This window comes from Danio rerio, chromosome 25 (genome assembly GCF_052040795.2).
Source record: "Danio rerio strain M-AB ecotype USA chromosome 25, GRCz13ab, whole genome shotgun sequence".
Classification (NCBI taxonomy): domain Eukaryota; kingdom Metazoa; phylum Chordata; class Actinopteri; order Cypriniformes; family Danionidae; genus Danio; species Danio rerio.
This window is the reverse complement of record NC_141045.1, coordinates 30,712,883-30,730,117: the sequence shown is the minus strand read 5'-3', so window position 1 is coordinate 30,730,117 and position 17,235 is coordinate 30,712,883. Positions and strand designations below refer to the sequence as shown.

Sequence of the window (17,235 nt, the reverse complement as noted above, 5' to 3'; positions counted from 1 at the left end):
AGCTGCTCCGCCCCCGCACACGCCTCAGGCGAAGCGAGCGCGTCGGGCACCTCGGAAGCAAGCAGCCCCCCTGCCCAGAACGCCGCTAAGTCCGGCAACGGACCGCGAAGCGCCCCTGGGACAGGCCATCTGGAGAAGAGGGAACTTGCTCTTTCCCCGCTGGAGGGCGGGGCCCCATTTCCAACGGCACTTTTTACTGCCATGAAAACATTATGAAAGGGCACTTTTCACTTCCCCAGATGTGACAGCCCGAAATCTGCCAGTCTGGGACGCTATGCTTTCTAGCTTGCAGATTCGGTGCGTTTCGCCAGTGGCTCACGAGCGCTGGAGCGGCAACACGTGCTGGTCAGGACGGACAGTACGGCGGCGGTGGCGTATATCAGCCGTATAGGGGGTATGCGCTCTCGCCGCATGTCTCAGCTCGCCCGCCGTCTGCTCCTCTGGAGTCATCCGCGGCTGAAATCGCTGCACGCCATTCATATTCAGGCAAGCTCAACCGTGCAGCCGATGCGCTCACACGGCAGCCTTGCGTCCTGGAGAATGGAGACTCCACCCCGAGTCTGTTCAGCTGATATGGGCGCGATTCGGGGAAGCCCAGATCGATCTGTTGCTTCCCCCGAGATCGCTCATTGCCAGTTGTTCTTTCCCTGACCGAGTGCTCTCGGCACGGATGCACTGGCTTACAGCTGGCCTCGGGGCACGCGCAATACGCGTTTCCCCCAGTGAGCCTGCTCGCGCAGTTCCTGTGCATGGTCAGGGAGGACGAGGAACAGGTTGCTGGTTGCGCCCCTCTGGCTCAACCGGACCTGGATGTCAGAGCTCTCCCTCGCGATAGCCCTCCCCTGGCAGTCCCTTCGAGAGAGCACCTACTCTCTCAGGGACAGGGCACCACCTGGCACCCTCGCCGATCTTTGGAGATTTTTAGACGCGAGGAAGACTTAGGTAACCTCTGATTGCGGTGGCTAATACCGTCACTCGGGCTAGAGTCCCCTCCCCGAGCGCGCCTATGCCCTGACGTGAAGTCTATTCACTGAATGGTGTGTCTCTCGCTGAGAAGACCCCCGTAATTTGCCAGATCAGCGTTGTGCTTTCTTTACGCCGAGAGAAGTTGGAGAGCAGGCTGTCGCCCTCCACACTCAAGGTTACGTGGCTGCCATCTCCGCTCTCATAACGCGGTGGCTGGCAGCACCGTGGGAACGCATAACCTCATCATCCGGTTCCTCAGGGGCGTTAAGCGAATTAACGCCCCCTCTCTTGCCCTCTTAGGATCTCGCCCTCGCTACACAAGCCGCGTCAGATCCCTTCGATCCTCGACTCAGTATATTTCTGTCCCTGAAGACAGCTCTGCTGGTCGCGTTGATATCGATTAGAGGGTCGGGGACCCGGAGGCATTTTTCGGTCAGTGACTCGTGCCTGTAATTGGGCTGGCTTCTCTTACGTCCTGAGACCCCGCCCGCGATATGTGCCCAAGGTTCCTACCACTCCGTTTTAATACGAGGTAGTGAGCCTGCAAGTGCTGCCCTCGGAGGAGGCAGACCCAGCCCTTATTTATTGTCCAGTTCGCGTTTTGCGTATTATCCGGACCGCACTCAGAGTTTAGATCATCTGAGCAGCTCTTCGTCTGTTATAGCGGTCGGCAGCAGGGAAGTGCCGTACCGAAATAAGTTCCCACTAGATTGTGGATGCCTTTCTTTCACTATCAGAGCCGAGATGAGCCGCGTCCCCCGAGAGCGCGTGCGCACTCCACTCGGAGCTTCGCATCCTCTCGAACGCGCGCACGCGGCGCCCCTCTAACAGACATCTGTAGAGCTGCGGGCTGGGTGACACCCAACACATTTGCAAGGTTTTACAATCTGCGAGTGGAGCCGGTTTCCTCAAGGGTATTAGGTAACCCTTGGTGATTGAGGAAACAATTCGGTAGGGTGTTGAAACACGCTTGCTGCGCCATTTTCCCTAACACGGAGATACGTGCGCCTTTTTATCTGTCAGTAAAGTTCCCCGTCAGGTGAGCCCTGCAGATTCCTCCGTGGCCCCCAGCACTGACTCAGCGGAGGAGTCACTTGCTGGCCCACTACGTTGTAGGTCTGCCCGCTGGTCAGCCCGCATTTTGGGTAAAGGTGCCTGCTATGTGTGGTCCCCACTAGGCGATCCCATATGCTTATTCAGCCACGGTTAAGTCCCCCCCCCTGGGCGGACCCGTGTCTTTCCTCCCCGCTAACCACTCTTTTGCTATGCGTACTCCCCCTTTTTAGGGCTAGTCCATATGTAAATTCTGCCATCTATCCCCCCTTGGGTAACGGATGGCCTCCGCAGCGTCCTCCCTATCGGGATTGCACGCTTCCCAACGTACTGTCGTATTTTCCTAGAATTATCTAGATGCTCACGACTTCCCAAAAAATATATATAAATCCGTAAAACTTCTGTTGAAGTAGGATAAATTAGGGCCAGGGACACGTTGGAGGACCGCGCCCCCCATGATGTGGGTGCGTCACGCTTGCTTGACTATCTCCTCATCGGGGGTGTTGGTAAGGTGCAGTCATTATGGCGCTTTCAATGGGCTCCCAATGCGTGGATTTTACAATCAAATCCACTTATAGTGCTGAAGTTCCCCCCGAAGGGGAACGTTCGAGGTTACTAAAGTAACCCTTCGTTCCCCGAGGAGGGGAACGGAAGCACTATACTCCGTCGCCATAATGACTGTCCCTTAGCTGTTGAAAGTCTCTTCAGCTTAAAAAGGATAGCGTCTGCTGGCGCCAGGTGAGCTTATATACTCAGTTGATTGCTTATGCCGCTCACCTGCGCAGGCTTGCGCTGCCAATTCATTCTTAATTGGCCCGTTCAATACTCTTTCAGACGAGTAGCTTCTGAACCGAACCTCCCAATGCGTGGATTTTACAATCAAATCCACTTATAGTGCTTCCGTTCCCCTCCTCGGGGAACGAAGGGTTACTTTAGTAACCTCGAACGTTTTTACTGTTGATATTTGGAACCAGTTTACCAGGAAGTAACGATTTTGTTCTTTTTGACTCGTTGGATAAAAATGCTGTTTTATTCGCACATCTTTTCAATATTCAAAAGCAATGCAATATTCCAGTTTTGCGCATAAACTTAATTTGCATTTTTAGATGGAAAATAGCTAATGATGGACCACAATCAGACCACCAAAAAGTACCAAAATAAAAGTACCAATAGTAATTAATGTTAACTCTGCCACAGCCATATCACCCTGTAGCAGGTTAACCACTGAAGCTAAGCAGGGCTGAGCCTGGTTGATACCTGGATGGGAGACCACATGGGAGAACTAGGTTGCCGATGGAAATGGTGTTAGTTAGGCCAGCAGGGGGCACTCAGCTTGCAGTCTGTGTGAGTCCTAATGCCCCAGTAAGAGTGAAGGGGACACTATACAATCAGTGAGCGTTGTCTTTTGGATGAGACTAGTTGTTGACTTTCTATGGTCATTGAAAATCCCCTGGCTAGTACGGGTGTAACACCAGTGTCCTGGCCAAATTCCCTTAAATGGCACTTACCGATCATGGCCTCTCAATCATCCCCATCCACAAATTGGCTCTATCACTGTCTCTCCACTCCACCAATAGCTGGTGTGTGGTGAGCGCACTGGCACCATTGTTCTGTGGCTATTATCATGTCATCCAATTGGATGCTGCACACTGGTGGGGGTGTGGAGAGACCACCTCATAATTGTTAAGTACTTGGGGTGTGCTATATAAATACACATTACATACATTACAAAATGAATAGTATTTAAACTCTGTGACCATTTATTTGGAATATGTACATCATTTGAACTGAATAGATATGGGTAAACAAATAAAACAAAATCATACCTGAGCAATGAATGGTTCATTCCCCATTTAAGTGGCATCTTGACGTTGTTGTTACCAATAAAGCCTTTAATACAAAGTATAAAATACATTGGTTCAGTACCTTTTCCTTGTGTCATTCCAGTTATTGCACATACTGTAACTAATGTTTCTGATTTGTTCTGTTTTGTTTTATTATAGTATATTGTTTGTTTTTGTTATATCATAGCATACAAATTTTATGTTATTTTATGTATTCTTTGTTTGGATTTTTACATAAAATTGAGTAAATTTTGCATCCACGGCTCGTTTAGACATATATTTACCAGGAAAAATCATAGCATGATCAATACTTATTTTACCTGCTGTATATAATCGACTGATCCATTGATTGATATTTTCAAATATCATAGTAATAAATGTGTAATACAACCTTAATTTTTAAAAACTTATTCTTTAAACCACTATGTTACACATTACTTGTCAACTTATTTCTAGGGATGTGCAGGTCTAGTAATAATCAACTAAAGTATTTACTAGTCTACTCGTCGAGACTGAAACTAATAATTGATTACACAAGATAAAAAATCTTTTAACCCGGTCAAATCACTATCCTTTTAAAGCTATTTAAAAAATGTAAAGGCAAAATAATGTGCTTGAAATTATACATCATTTTTAAAAGTATCTGCAGAAACTACATTTTTATCTCACATGCTTTTTGTTTTATGACTGTTTTGGTGAGGTCAAAAGTTACCGTGGGAAAAACAAGCAGGTTGTTCTACTGGAAAGAAATGTCTATTCCTCCAAACAAAGACATGTTTTGATTTTTCAAATCTCTATCGACTTGTTTGTCATCTCTGTGTGCTGTGCAAGAATAATTGTTAAATGCCTCAGGTCCTGTCTTTCACCAGATCATGTAACATGTTAATTTCAGTGAACAAAAGCATGTAGTTAAATTCCCTTTGTTGAATCTGAAAAATACTTAAAATTAGGAGGAGAAATCTTCCAGTGATGATTGGGTTCAGGGGTGGGGTTTGGTGAAAAAAATCATACAGTTATGTACGTTTGAATCACTAGCTACTAAACTGAGAAAATGTAAAATAGCTGCATTTCCTAAGGCTGAGTAGAGTAACAAAAATCTGCTTTAAAGAGTACCTATGGTAAAAAATCTGCTTATAAAGCTGTTTGGACAGACATGTGTGTAGATATAGTGTATAGATCGTCATATTGGGCTGATATAAAAACACCCAGTCCCTTTTTTTCAAATTTAACAACATAAAAACGGTGGACCAATTGGAGCGGTTTTCAGACCAACCACAACTTAATGTACTGTAGGAGTGCGGTCCCCCAACCCACCAATATTGATTGACAGGCGCGCATTAACATGTCTCCGTAGTAACGCATATCAACAAGACAGGACGTGCGCGATGCAACCTGGAATAAAAGGTCTGTTCATTTTGCTTAGATCATTAATCATCATCAAATGTGATCAAGAGTGAGTTTTACAAGTTTAAAATGTTCTAAAACAGTGCACGTGTTTAATGAATTAAAGTGATTCACTTCAGATTCACTTCATCAGCTCTTTCTGTTTGTGTGTGTGTGTGTGTATGGTTGCAACTACACACACAAAAAGAATGCATCAAATACTGATTGGTAAAGTTCTTACTGTCATATTTCTCACAAACGTTACGTGAGATCTGCTTCCTGAGGCAGCCAAGGGCGGCGATTAAGGTATGCTGCTGACAGGCACCTGGGAACAGTGGGCCGGGAGGACTAGCCTTAAAGGCCCAGTACAACAGCAACCAGGTTTTAGCAGCTATAATACAGGCACTTCAGACAGCTATGATAAATAATCTGATGGGTGTTTTGAGCTGAAACTTTGCAAACACATTCTGGTGACACTTATCTTAAATATGAAAAAAGGGGTAACCTAGGTGCCCTTTAAAATTTTTTATTTTTTTTGGTACAAATTGGATTGTTTTACATGCACATGCTGACACACTTTTTTAATAATCCAGTATTACTTTATGTAAAAACATGCATTAATTTTCCATATTAATCGAGACAAATGTAAAACAGCACATACAGTATAAGGCCTACATTTCTTTCGCTTTTTTTTGTTGTTGCATTTTTGTTACTTTACTAAGAACGTTCCATGTTCTATAACATGTAAGCTAATCTCACATATATAAATCAGATATATGGTCAAATAATGATGTCAAAACTTTTCATTTATTTGTTGCCTAAAATTACATTCAGATTCAGAAGTTATCAATATTGTCATTAAGGTAGGCTATTGTTTTCCATGGCCGCATGATGGCTCAGTGGTTAGCACTGTCACTTCACTGCAAGAATGGGCCTGTTGGCATTTCTGTGTAAAGTTTGCACGTTCTCCCTGTGTTCGCGTGGGTTTCCTCCAGGTGCTCTGGTTACCCCCACAATCCAAAGACATGCAATATAGGTCAAGGGTGTCCAAACTCTGTCCTGGAGGGCTGATGTCCTGCAGATTTTAGCTCCAACTTGCCTCAACAAAGGATGCTTCTAGAAAGACTAATAAGAGCTTGATTAGCCAGGTGTGTCTGATTGGGGTTGGAACTAAACTTCTCAGGACACCGACCCTCCAGGACGGAGTTTGGGCATGCTTTGTATAGGTGAATTAAATAAAATAAATTAGCCATGAGTTTGAGAGTGTATGGGTGTTTCCTAGTACTAGGTTTCGGCTGGAAGGGCATCCGCTCCGTAAAACATATGCTGGAATAGTTGGCGGTGTGGCGACCCTTGATAAATAAGGGACTAAACTGAAGGAAAATGACTGAATTAGTGAATGAGAAGTCTATTTTCACAACTTTGACACACTCAAACCTCTGCAGAAATGTTGAAGGCTAAATGTCATATACAGTACAGATACATTTCTATTAAAAAATACTTTAAAAGCAAATTACATGTGAAAGACTTTTTTTTTTAATTATTCAAAAAAATGTTGAAATGTTCAATAACTCGGAATAAAAGCAAACTCTAACCCTCTTGAATAAATGAAACATACTCATGAAAACCCAGCATTTAGTATTTTATGATTTGTGCTAATTAGAAACACAACAGTTTTTTTCTTTTACACAATTCCATTAACATCAATTCAATTCAGACTGTTGTGTTAAATACATTCTATTTTTTAATCCCTCGTAACATCAAATTGAAATTATTTCAATCTTTTAATCTCCTAGTGGTTATTGTTAGTGTACCCGTTTTATCTCAACAAGTTGAAGTGCTGGCAGCTAGTTCTCTGCAATTCTCACATGGTCGCCCACTGAAGCTAAGCAGGGCTGCGCCTGGTCAGTACCTGGATGGGAGACCACATGGGAAAGATGAATTGCTGCTGGAAGTGGTGTTAGTGAGGCAAGCAGGGGGTGCTCAACCTGCGGTCTGTGTGAGTCCTAATGCCCCAGTATAGTGATGGGGACACTATACTACTCAATGAGCGTCGTCTTTTGAATGAGACGTTAAACCGAGGTCCCGACTTTCTGTGGTCGTTAAAAATCACAGCATGTCCTTCGAAAAAAAGTTTGGTTTAACCCCGACATCCTGGCCAAATCTGCCCCCTGGCCTCTGTCCATCATGACCTCCTAACCCTCCCCATATCATAATTGGTTTCATCACTCCTCTCTAGCTATCAGCTGGTGTGTGGTGTGCGTAAAATGACTGCTGTCGCATCATCCAGGTGGTGAGTGAGGAGATTCCAATTGTGTAAAGGGCTTTGAGTGCCCAGAAAAGCGCTATATAAATGTAAGGAATTATTAATATTATTATTATTGTTATTATTATTATTTTGATCCAAGTTGCTTTTTTTAAGGAGAAAAATCCCATGTGATTACTCATAACTGTAATTGTAAACTAACATATAAACAACACATACATTTTTAGAAAGGTTTTTATTTTTAATTAACAATCAACAGGACCCAAAACATACACATCATGGACAGCTATTTGTCATGCTGGAAAAATCGTGCATTTATATTTGCAAAAGATACAACAATATTTCTAAATATATATTTAGAAAATGTATGTTTACACATCCCTGCACTTTATAAAATAATCCATATCAAGTTGTACAATAAACTTTGCAGATTTGTTTCAAAACTATTTTGGTAATTATTTTGCTATTTTGCTATTATGGTAATGCATACGTCTCCAAAACCTAACAAGTGAACAAATCTAAAATTTTTTTAATTAAAGCAAGTATATATGTGCATATAATAAACAATACTGCTAATAATATTAACATTATACAAATGCAAATGATCATGAATAAACTGAAAAAGCCCCCCACCATGAAGTTATATACTGTAGGTTTTAATCCTTAAATTTTTTTTAAGTGTAAAGATATTTGTGTATTGCTGTGTATTGCACTGGACCAGCTTTCAGTTGGTTAGTGGCACAATTCAGTTCCTCAAAATAAATAAGGTGCAATCCTAACAATGTGCTTTAACACTCCTACTTTATAGACCGGAACACCCATGTGTCCAAATAAGTGGCACAAATAGATTTTCTATTTAAACAACGTGGCACAAAACGTGAAAATTTACAGTTGCGCTGGTCTGAAAATAGCCACAAGTCACGGCAAACACATCTTGCATCCTATTGCGCCGGGTGTATGATAGGGCCCTTTGTCACTTAAAATTAAATAAATGTGTTACTTAGGCCCCGTTTACACTGCTAGTTAAATGTGACCCAATTCCAATTTTTTGCTCATATGTGACAGAGATCGGATCTGTTCTATGCACGAAAAAATGCATGCATTCGGATATTCAGAGATCGGTTTCAGGCCTCCTTCATATGTGGAAATAGATCAGACATAAATCGGATATGTGACAATGCGACTGTCATGTAAACAGGCAGATCGGATTTATTGAGGCATTCTATTTGATATGTTTTTAAACTTGCGGCAATGTGGTGCTTCCCTGCGGTTTAATGACATAGAAGAAAGAGGGTGTGTGGAGACGCCAACGTGAAAAACAAAAACAACAGAGGAAACACAGAGGAGGAAAGAAGTCAGTCACCACAATTTGCTGAAACTCTGAATGGTGGAGGACACCATACTGTATAAACCATAGGTGCAAGCTGCAATGACGGCCCTTTCCCTCCCCTGCTTCAAAATTATTTTAAAGTTGGACGAACTTCGTGTTGTAACTTTTGCTTTTTGTCGCCATTAATACACGCACTGCGGGCTACACATAGAATAACTTTATTTTCTCTAACACCAGTGCGCACACAGGCAAAGGCTTTAACTACACACACACATCAGGGCTATACCATTACATAAACTGTGTGGGGGTAAATCTGGACTGAAATATTCACTGCTTATACTACACTTCGCATATTTCGCAGAGCTAAAAACAAAACAATTTCTTCCATCGTGGTTAGTGTTGCACAGATTGTAGAACCCGCCTTTATGCATGCGCGACATCGAAAATTGTATGGCAAGTGTAAACGCATGAATTGGATATGGGTCACAATTTAAACAACGTGTAAACGGACAGGCAAAAAAATTAGATATAGGCAACAAATCGGAATTAAGCATCAAGACCTGACGGTGTAAACGGGGACTTTTTTTAGGATAGAAATGTCTTATTATTGTTTGGATTTTTAAAAAAAGATTGAGACAGTCATTATTATTATTATTATCAATATTATTATTATTATTATTATTATTACTACTACTACTACTACTGCTACTACTACTACTAAATTCATTCATTCATTTTCTTGTCGGCTTAGTCCCTTTATTAATCCGGGGTTGCCACAGCGGAATGAACCGCCAACTTATTCAGCAAGTTTTTACGCAGCGGATGCCCTTCCAGCTGCAACCCATTTCTGGGAAACATCCGCACACACACACTCATACACTACGGACAATTTAGTCAACCCTATTCACCTGTACTGCATGTCTTTGGACTGTGGCGGAAACCGGAACACCCGCGCGAACGCATGGGAGAACATGCAAACTCCTACTACTACTAAATAAAATTGTCTATTCATTATACTATAAGTAAAAAAAAATTAAAAATAAACAACCAAAGGATTCTCATTACAGTAATTTCACCATACTCCAAAACTTTTTTTACAATCCTAAGTAATTATTTTTTTTTAAATGTGCTACTTAGTTACTTTTTAAGGAAATTAATGTAAAAGGATGTCATGTTATTTTTAAAATATAGGCGTAATAATGTTATTTACCTAACACTGCTTACAACACCCTATTTTACACCTTATGCATATTTCTTTACGGACATATTGTGTCTGTTGTACTGTATTTGACTCAACAGTCCTGTATTCCACTGTACAGCTGGGGGTGTAATGCAGCTATTGACATGCAAATGCAAATGACCTAGAACTGCTGGTGACCTGGTTCATTCTTTTTGTTTTTGTGCCGTTGGGTCCTCCAAAGAGAAAGAGAGAGAAAGAGACGACTCGGATTAACCCACCAGCAAACCACTACATGCATGTCTAATCATCCACCTGTGTGTCTGTGAATGTGAAAAATGTGTATGTGTGTGTGTGTGTGTTTGTACTAAGGCATCTGTTTTAAGTGCTTCAATGCAAAGATCATCGTTTGACATTTGTAAGGATTTACGAGGTTTATTTATCCAATTAAACTCTTGTTTCTCACAGGAACTCTAAACCAAAATAACTGGGCAAAGAAATACCCATCATGCAACAATGCCAAACAGTCCCCAATAAATGTTGAAGAGAGCCTGGCGCAGGTCAAAATTCAGTTCCAAAAGTTGAGATTAGAGGGATGGCTGGAAAAGACATCAGATTCAACTACGGTAAAGAATGATGGAAAAACAGGTAAGACCAACTGTATTTTAACTGTATGCTACATAAATAATATTCCAAAAAGATATAAAATAATTACTGCATTACATGCTCACATACAGGATTGTGGTGCAGAGAATATTCACAGAACTATAGAAAATATAATATATAAAAATATAATAAAAATAAAATCCTTTCCTATTTTTCCATAGGCTACTTTTTATATCCAGCATATCTTTGCTGAAGTGATGATAATATTAATTAATAATAATATTACAATGACACTTTGTTTTAATCAGAAAATAAGATAAGATTGCAGTAATTTAGCAAATTTACTAATTTATCGCATTCATTTGGACTTACAGTACATAATAAAAAATAAACTTTACATTAAAATTCAATAAAAAAAAAAATTACATTTAAAAATACAAAATACAAATTTACATGATGTAAAACATTTCCCTCATTTGACTTCATTTCTATACTCTTATTATTGTGGAATTTGTTCGTCGTGTTATCTGAAATGGTATTGAATATCAAGAATTTGGAAATTCAAGTATCGCGGCTAAACTGCAGTGACCACAATACATTTCAACAGCATTGATGGAGAAATTTTTTTAGATTTTTTCTTTTTTCATAGTTATAATATATGAACAGTAGCATGCCACAGATCACAAACCATGGTTTGGAACACACGTGACCCACAGATTAGGCTAATGCATTTTTTTTATTTACTTCTAGGTTAGTCCTAAACTTATAACAATCTCAGAGAGATAGCTTTGTGCATAATTTAAATCACATATATGAAAGCATTTAGGCTTTCCTCTAAAATATCATGATGATGGAAGTTGTAGCAGGTTATTCGGAATGTGGTAGGTTTCCTAGGTTATTAAAGGCGTTTTCTGTCACTTACTTGTTTAGCCTGCATTAATGCATTCAGTGTAAGCTGAATCATTAAAAGATCAGGATCTCAACACCCATGCAACATAAATTATAAATGATGGGGATTTGCACGTGTTTATTAATCTTTTGAATTGCTGTATTCAAATTTGTGTTAAAAAAACTCAAAAATCAAGAAAGTGATTCTGTCTTTAGTCTTTTGAGTTAAAAACTGTCAAATTACACAGATATATTGGGATATCAGTGTACAGTTTGGAAAAAACCACTGATGCTTAGCATAAAATCGTTGTCATATGCATTTAACTTGAGGTTTAAACATGAAAATTGCAGTCCGCAATTACATTATTTAATTACAACCAACCATCAAAAATATGCCACCGAATAATTCTTCTTAGCAATGAAACATGATGTTTTATGAGTGAATAACTGACTTCATTTATTGAAAATCAGACTAAAAATAAATATGGCTTGTACAAATTATAATGTTAGATTTATACATTTAGCATTATCAGCAACAGTTGTGTTAGACAGATTTTTTTCACAGTACTGAATATTTGACAATTCATTTGTATTCAGCTGATTATTTCTTTATTATATTTTAAATAAAATTACAGATTCTAAGTTCTGTTTGGTAAAACCAAAAGTGTTTTGCAGTACTGTTTTTGTAATAAATGAAAAGCAAATGACATTTGTCTCCTCCCCTTTTTGGCTTATATGAAAAATGGTGCGATCCGTGACTAAAAAAACAGAATGTGATCTGAAATCGTGAGATTTATGATTCATTACACTATTAATGCACAGTGTTTTAAGTAGTAGAAGTGCAGATCTAAAATAAAAATGGTCCAAATTTAAATCAAGTGATCTTAAAGGTGACATATTATGCCCCTTTTCATAAGATGTAATACACATCTCCAAGTAGTGTCTGTAATGCAAGACCTACATATTTAATCCACAGTCAGACGATGATGTAGAGAAATAGGTTACAACTTTTAAACTGCATTAAGATGTTTCTGGATGGTTAATGGATAATTTTATAATTAAGTAGTAAGTTGATTCAACTTATAGACTAGTATCTTACCACTGTTTTGATGCACTGCCCTTTGCAAATAAACATTTTACACTATTGAAACTAATAATTACCTTAAACAGAAAGTGTACCTGAACAGTGCATAGATGTTTGTTTACATAGCTCTACACAACAGGACTGAAATCAGGATGGCATGTTTTCCCATACATATTGCAGAAAAAAGCTTATTTTTGTCCAGGTAGATACACCAGGGACCCAATTATAGCACTTAAACAAACAAACAAACAAACAAACAAAAAAAAAGTTTTTCTTGTTATGACCCATTTACTATGTTCAATGTACTTACATTTAAACAAATAATTTGTTAAATACCATTTATTGTGTATTATGCACATTCTTACATTATATTTTAAACAATATGTTATTACATATGGGATCAATTGTGTAATTAATTACATAATTACACTGTTGATACCCAAATACCCAAATCACCAAACAGTACATGTATCCCTTATTAGCAAATGAAATGTTTTGCAATTAACAGTAAAATGAACATCATTGCCTTTTTTTGTGGTGTGTTTCTATTGTAGTAGCTTAATGTGAATAATTTTTCTGTATGGTTTTCTTCTAGTGGCCATTGATGTGGGAGGAGAGTTTTATGTGAGTGGAGGGGGGCTCAGGTCCAAGTTCAAGGTGGGACGCATCAGTTTCCACTGGGGCCTATGCAACGCGTCTTCTGATGGATCAGAGCATGGCCTCAATGGAGAAAAATACCCTTTGGAGGTATTTCACGCTTGCATTTAAAACATGCTAGCGTAATTAAGATTAAATTATTGTTATTTTGTATTTATCATTTAATTTATATATATATATATATATATATATATATATATATATATATATATATATATATATATATATATATATATATATATATATATATATATATATATATATATATTGTATTATTTAATTAAATATTATTTATATTTTATTAAGTATTACTTTTATTTAGCTTATTAATTAAGTCACTCTTATACAGTCAGCTGGGCTGTATTCATTAATTTATTGCTAATTTTGTTTTGTTTTAATCTATGTATCTTATTTTATTCAATTTATTTTAAAACTTTATTTATGAAAATTAATTAATTTTTAATATTAATTAATATCAATTTTCATTTAGCTTTTTTGCTCAGGTGCTTATATAAGCTGTCTAATTTCCAGTCCGTATTTATTCAATATTTAATTTATTATGCGTTTTTTTATTGATTTTATTAGATTTTGTTTCTTTTAAAATATCAAAATATTTTTACAATTATAACATTAGACATCACTTTAAATATACAAATTAGATTCTATAGTTTACAATACTTATTAAGATTTGTTTATTTGTTTATTTTAATTGTACTCAATCTATTTTAAATCATATAATTGAATTATTTGTATTTATTTAAATGTGTTAATTAAATTGAATGGGATAATGCATAGCCATATAACAAAATCCAGTGTTTTATTTATTTATTTTTGATTGAATATTTAATTAGATTTTATTTTACTGGCTGACTGTGCATTATACCTAAATTTTAGTTCTAATTCTTTTTTGTTGCTTAATTTGATTTTTTTTAAAATTATATAAATGTTAATCTGCTGTTTTTTGTTTCGGGCACAGATGCAGATATACTGTTATGAGGCAGATGTTTTCAGTGACCTTGATGAGGCCTTTAGAGAAGGAGGAAAGATTACAGCATTGGCTGTGCTGTTTGAGGTGAGTAAGTCTCTAAAATGCACTTTAAGCTAGTATCCTGCAAAATAACTAGTGAAACATTAAGTCACAATGGCAAAGACAAGTTAGTAGAATTTAGTTATTAAAACTTTTGTTTAGAAATGTGTTGGAAAAAAACTTTTGTCCTTTAAACACCACTTGGTAAAGATTTTTAAAAACAATTATAATTTAGCATGAGGGCTAATCATTTTCCCTTTAACTGTATATAAAAGTCCCATGAAGTGCTTTAAAATGTGTATTGTTTTTTAATTTGATGTTTGACATAATATAAACAGAATATCTCCTCCCCTTTATAAATGAACAGCCAGTAGGGTTTGTTTGAGAGTGTTTTTATATGTAGTGAATAAAATGAAAAGCAAATTAGAAGCATCTTGAAGAGGGTGGGACATGTAAATCGTTGTAGCAAAAAATTTAGCAAAAAACATATGCAAAAAAAACATATGCAAAAAAGGTTGATCTATTTAGGTGGAAGTGACAAACTGCAAGCTTTGAATGTTTAAATCAGGTTTATATCTTCTAAAGCAACTTTTGTGACTTTTTCTGGAGCATACTATAGATATCCTTTAAACTAACATGATTCTTATGTCTAAGAAAACATCATTTTAATTTCACTGGACCTTAAATATGTTATATTAACATATTTTACTGAAAACAAAAAAATAAAATGATTAAGAGTTTTACATTTTATTTTGTGGTTTAATTGCTGTTTTTGTTGTGGTCCAACTTAATTATTTGATACTTCATATCAAACATCCTCACTTCACTCTGAAATAATCATTTTAGACAGGCTTTGACATTCTTCAAAGCCTCACTCCGCCCAACATTTAGCCTGAGGTACTGAACAGTTTCAGAAATTCTCATCTTCACACGTATGTTTTAATGGACTTCTAGAATGTAAGAATGTCACTAAACCTCAGAATATGGTGGCTTTTCCCTGAGGATATTCTGGGACATTTCATGAGCAATGATATAAGGTTGTGAACCTTTAATATTGTGTTGTTTTGTCAGTTTCATGCTGCGTGTTTGGAGCGCAAAGCTTGTATGAACCTGTCTTGTTTTGAATGCAAATATATGTGGTTAAATGCGAGGCGGCAAAATCAGATTTTTTCTTTTGACAAAAACAAAAAATCTTGAATCAAACCTAAGAGAGAAAAAAAAAGCTGAAAAAGCTAATAAGCACACAGAATTTGGGTGTTCACATTCTTTTGGTCACAAAGAAGGTTAGATGGCCAATTATTATGTTGCTGTATAATGAAGAGCATTCCAATTTGTGTGTATTCTGTAATTATACAATAAACTCTCAGAAACAAAAGTACAAAATCTGTTGCTGGGGCGGTACCTTTTCAAGAGGTACACATTTGTACTTTTCAGCGGTACATTAGTACCTTTAGGGTGCACTTTTGTACATTTTAAGGTTCACTTTTTAACCTTTAATATACTAGGAGGTACACATTTGTACTGTTTTGTATTAATATGCACCTTCAAGCGCCTGTTAGACCTGTTAGAAACAAAAAGTACCTTTTAAAAGGTACCATCCGAGAGTTTTTGAGTGTATAAATGGTTGCTATAACTTTCCGTCTATTAATTTTGTTAAATATATTCTATGATTTATATTATATTCTGTATAGGTGAATTGGGTAAGCTAAATTGGTTGTAATGTGTGATTGAGTGTGTATGGGTGTTTCTCAGTGATGGGTTGCAGCTGGAAGGGCATCCACTGCATAAAACCTGTGCTGGATAAGTTGGCGGTTCATTCTGCTGTGGCGACTATAGATTAATAAAGGGAATAAGCCGAAAGAAAATGAATGAATGAATATTATATTTCACTCTGAATGCTAGAAAAATGTAAGCCTACAGGATTTCTACGATTCCTAAATGTAAAATTTAAATTACCCTCAAGGAGATCCAAGTCTATATTAATTTCTTTTAGACATTTTGATGTATGGTGGTAAATGTAGCCATTGACATTCATAATAAAATACAAAAATCAATGATGGATGTTCATGGCTACCATATTCCAACATAGTTTATCGTGTATTGTTTTATATTATTACTTTGTAACTGCTGCTAACTATTTCTCTAATTTATTTTCCTCGCCACAGACAAGCACTGAGGATAATGTCAACTATACAGCTATAATTGATGCAGTCAACAGCGTCAGCCGTTATGGTATGTACAGGCTTCATGTTTACATTAAAAGCTCATAATCTCAAAGTTTTCAGTGTAAGGCAGGATTAAAAATACAATTGTTCAATCATCACTGTATGCATCAATTGTTCCCTCAATGAAAACAAGACAACAGAGATTTGCCACTTTGATTATTAGACTAAACAATATATATAATTTTATGAAGACACGTCGTTGGAAGAAAGTAGTGACAACTCATATTTGCTATACATGTATTTATGACAAAGTCTGCTACCATGTTATACAGATCCTATTGCATACTGGCAGAATACCATAATATTTTCATGTATTTATGTATTCATGGCCATATTGATTAGCAACTGCACCACTGTGTAGTTTTGTTCATTTTGAGTCTGAAGCAGGATTTCAGCACATTATGTAAATGTATTTAACACTTAAAAAAACTTTTAACAACAAATAAACATTTGAAACATGTTCTTCATATTGAGAGATACCTAAATGAATTGTAATAGCAAGGCGTCATTACAAAATTGTATTTTCAAAGCTGGAACTCCATACATTTCCATTCATTTTATAAAAAGTAGTTTTAGGTTTGAATAATTCCGTCCACAAAATTATAAAATAACATTTACTGCATCTTCTAACCATACTCTTAAATCAGATTCAGATTCATTAGGTATTCTGTATCCCCGGAAAGAGGAAACATATAGAGAGGAAGTTGTAATACACATAACACATATTTC

General features: G+C 37.4%; 1 protein-coding gene and 1 long non-coding RNA gene across 8 annotated transcripts in view; one reads left to right on the top strand and one right to left on the bottom strand.

Moving 5' to 3' along the window:
* The window catches only part of LOC147837864 (uncharacterized), a 28,398-nt gene extending 22,789 nt beyond the window's left edge, over window positions 1-5,609 (bottom strand). Inside the window, exons 1-2 of the long non-coding RNA XR_015526628.1 lie at window positions 4,576-5,609; window positions 3,245-4,444 (exon numbers count right to left, since the gene is read on the bottom strand). This is a non-coding gene — a long non-coding RNA (uncharacterized LOC147837864). The remainder of the gene's footprint in view (window positions 1-3,244; window positions 4,445-4,575) is intronic.
* The window catches only part of ptprz1a (protein tyrosine phosphatase receptor type Z1a), a 180,527-nt gene that overhangs the window by 86,193 nt on the left and 77,099 nt on the right, over window positions 1-17,235 (top strand). For all 7 annotated transcript variants that reach the window (XR_015526567.1, XM_087312409.1, XM_087312408.1 and 4 more), the window contains exons 3-6: window positions 10,488-10,667; window positions 13,193-13,344; window positions 14,231-14,326; window positions 16,447-16,513. Coding sequence is in view for 6 of the 7 variants with exons in the window: in XM_087312409.1 (XP_087168535.1) it covers window positions 10,488-10,667; window positions 13,193-13,344; window positions 14,231-14,326; window positions 16,447-16,513 (495 nt within the window). In the remaining variant the exon portion in view is untranslated. The remainder of the gene's footprint in view (window positions 1-10,487; window positions 10,668-13,192; window positions 13,345-14,230; window positions 14,327-16,446; window positions 16,514-17,235) is intronic.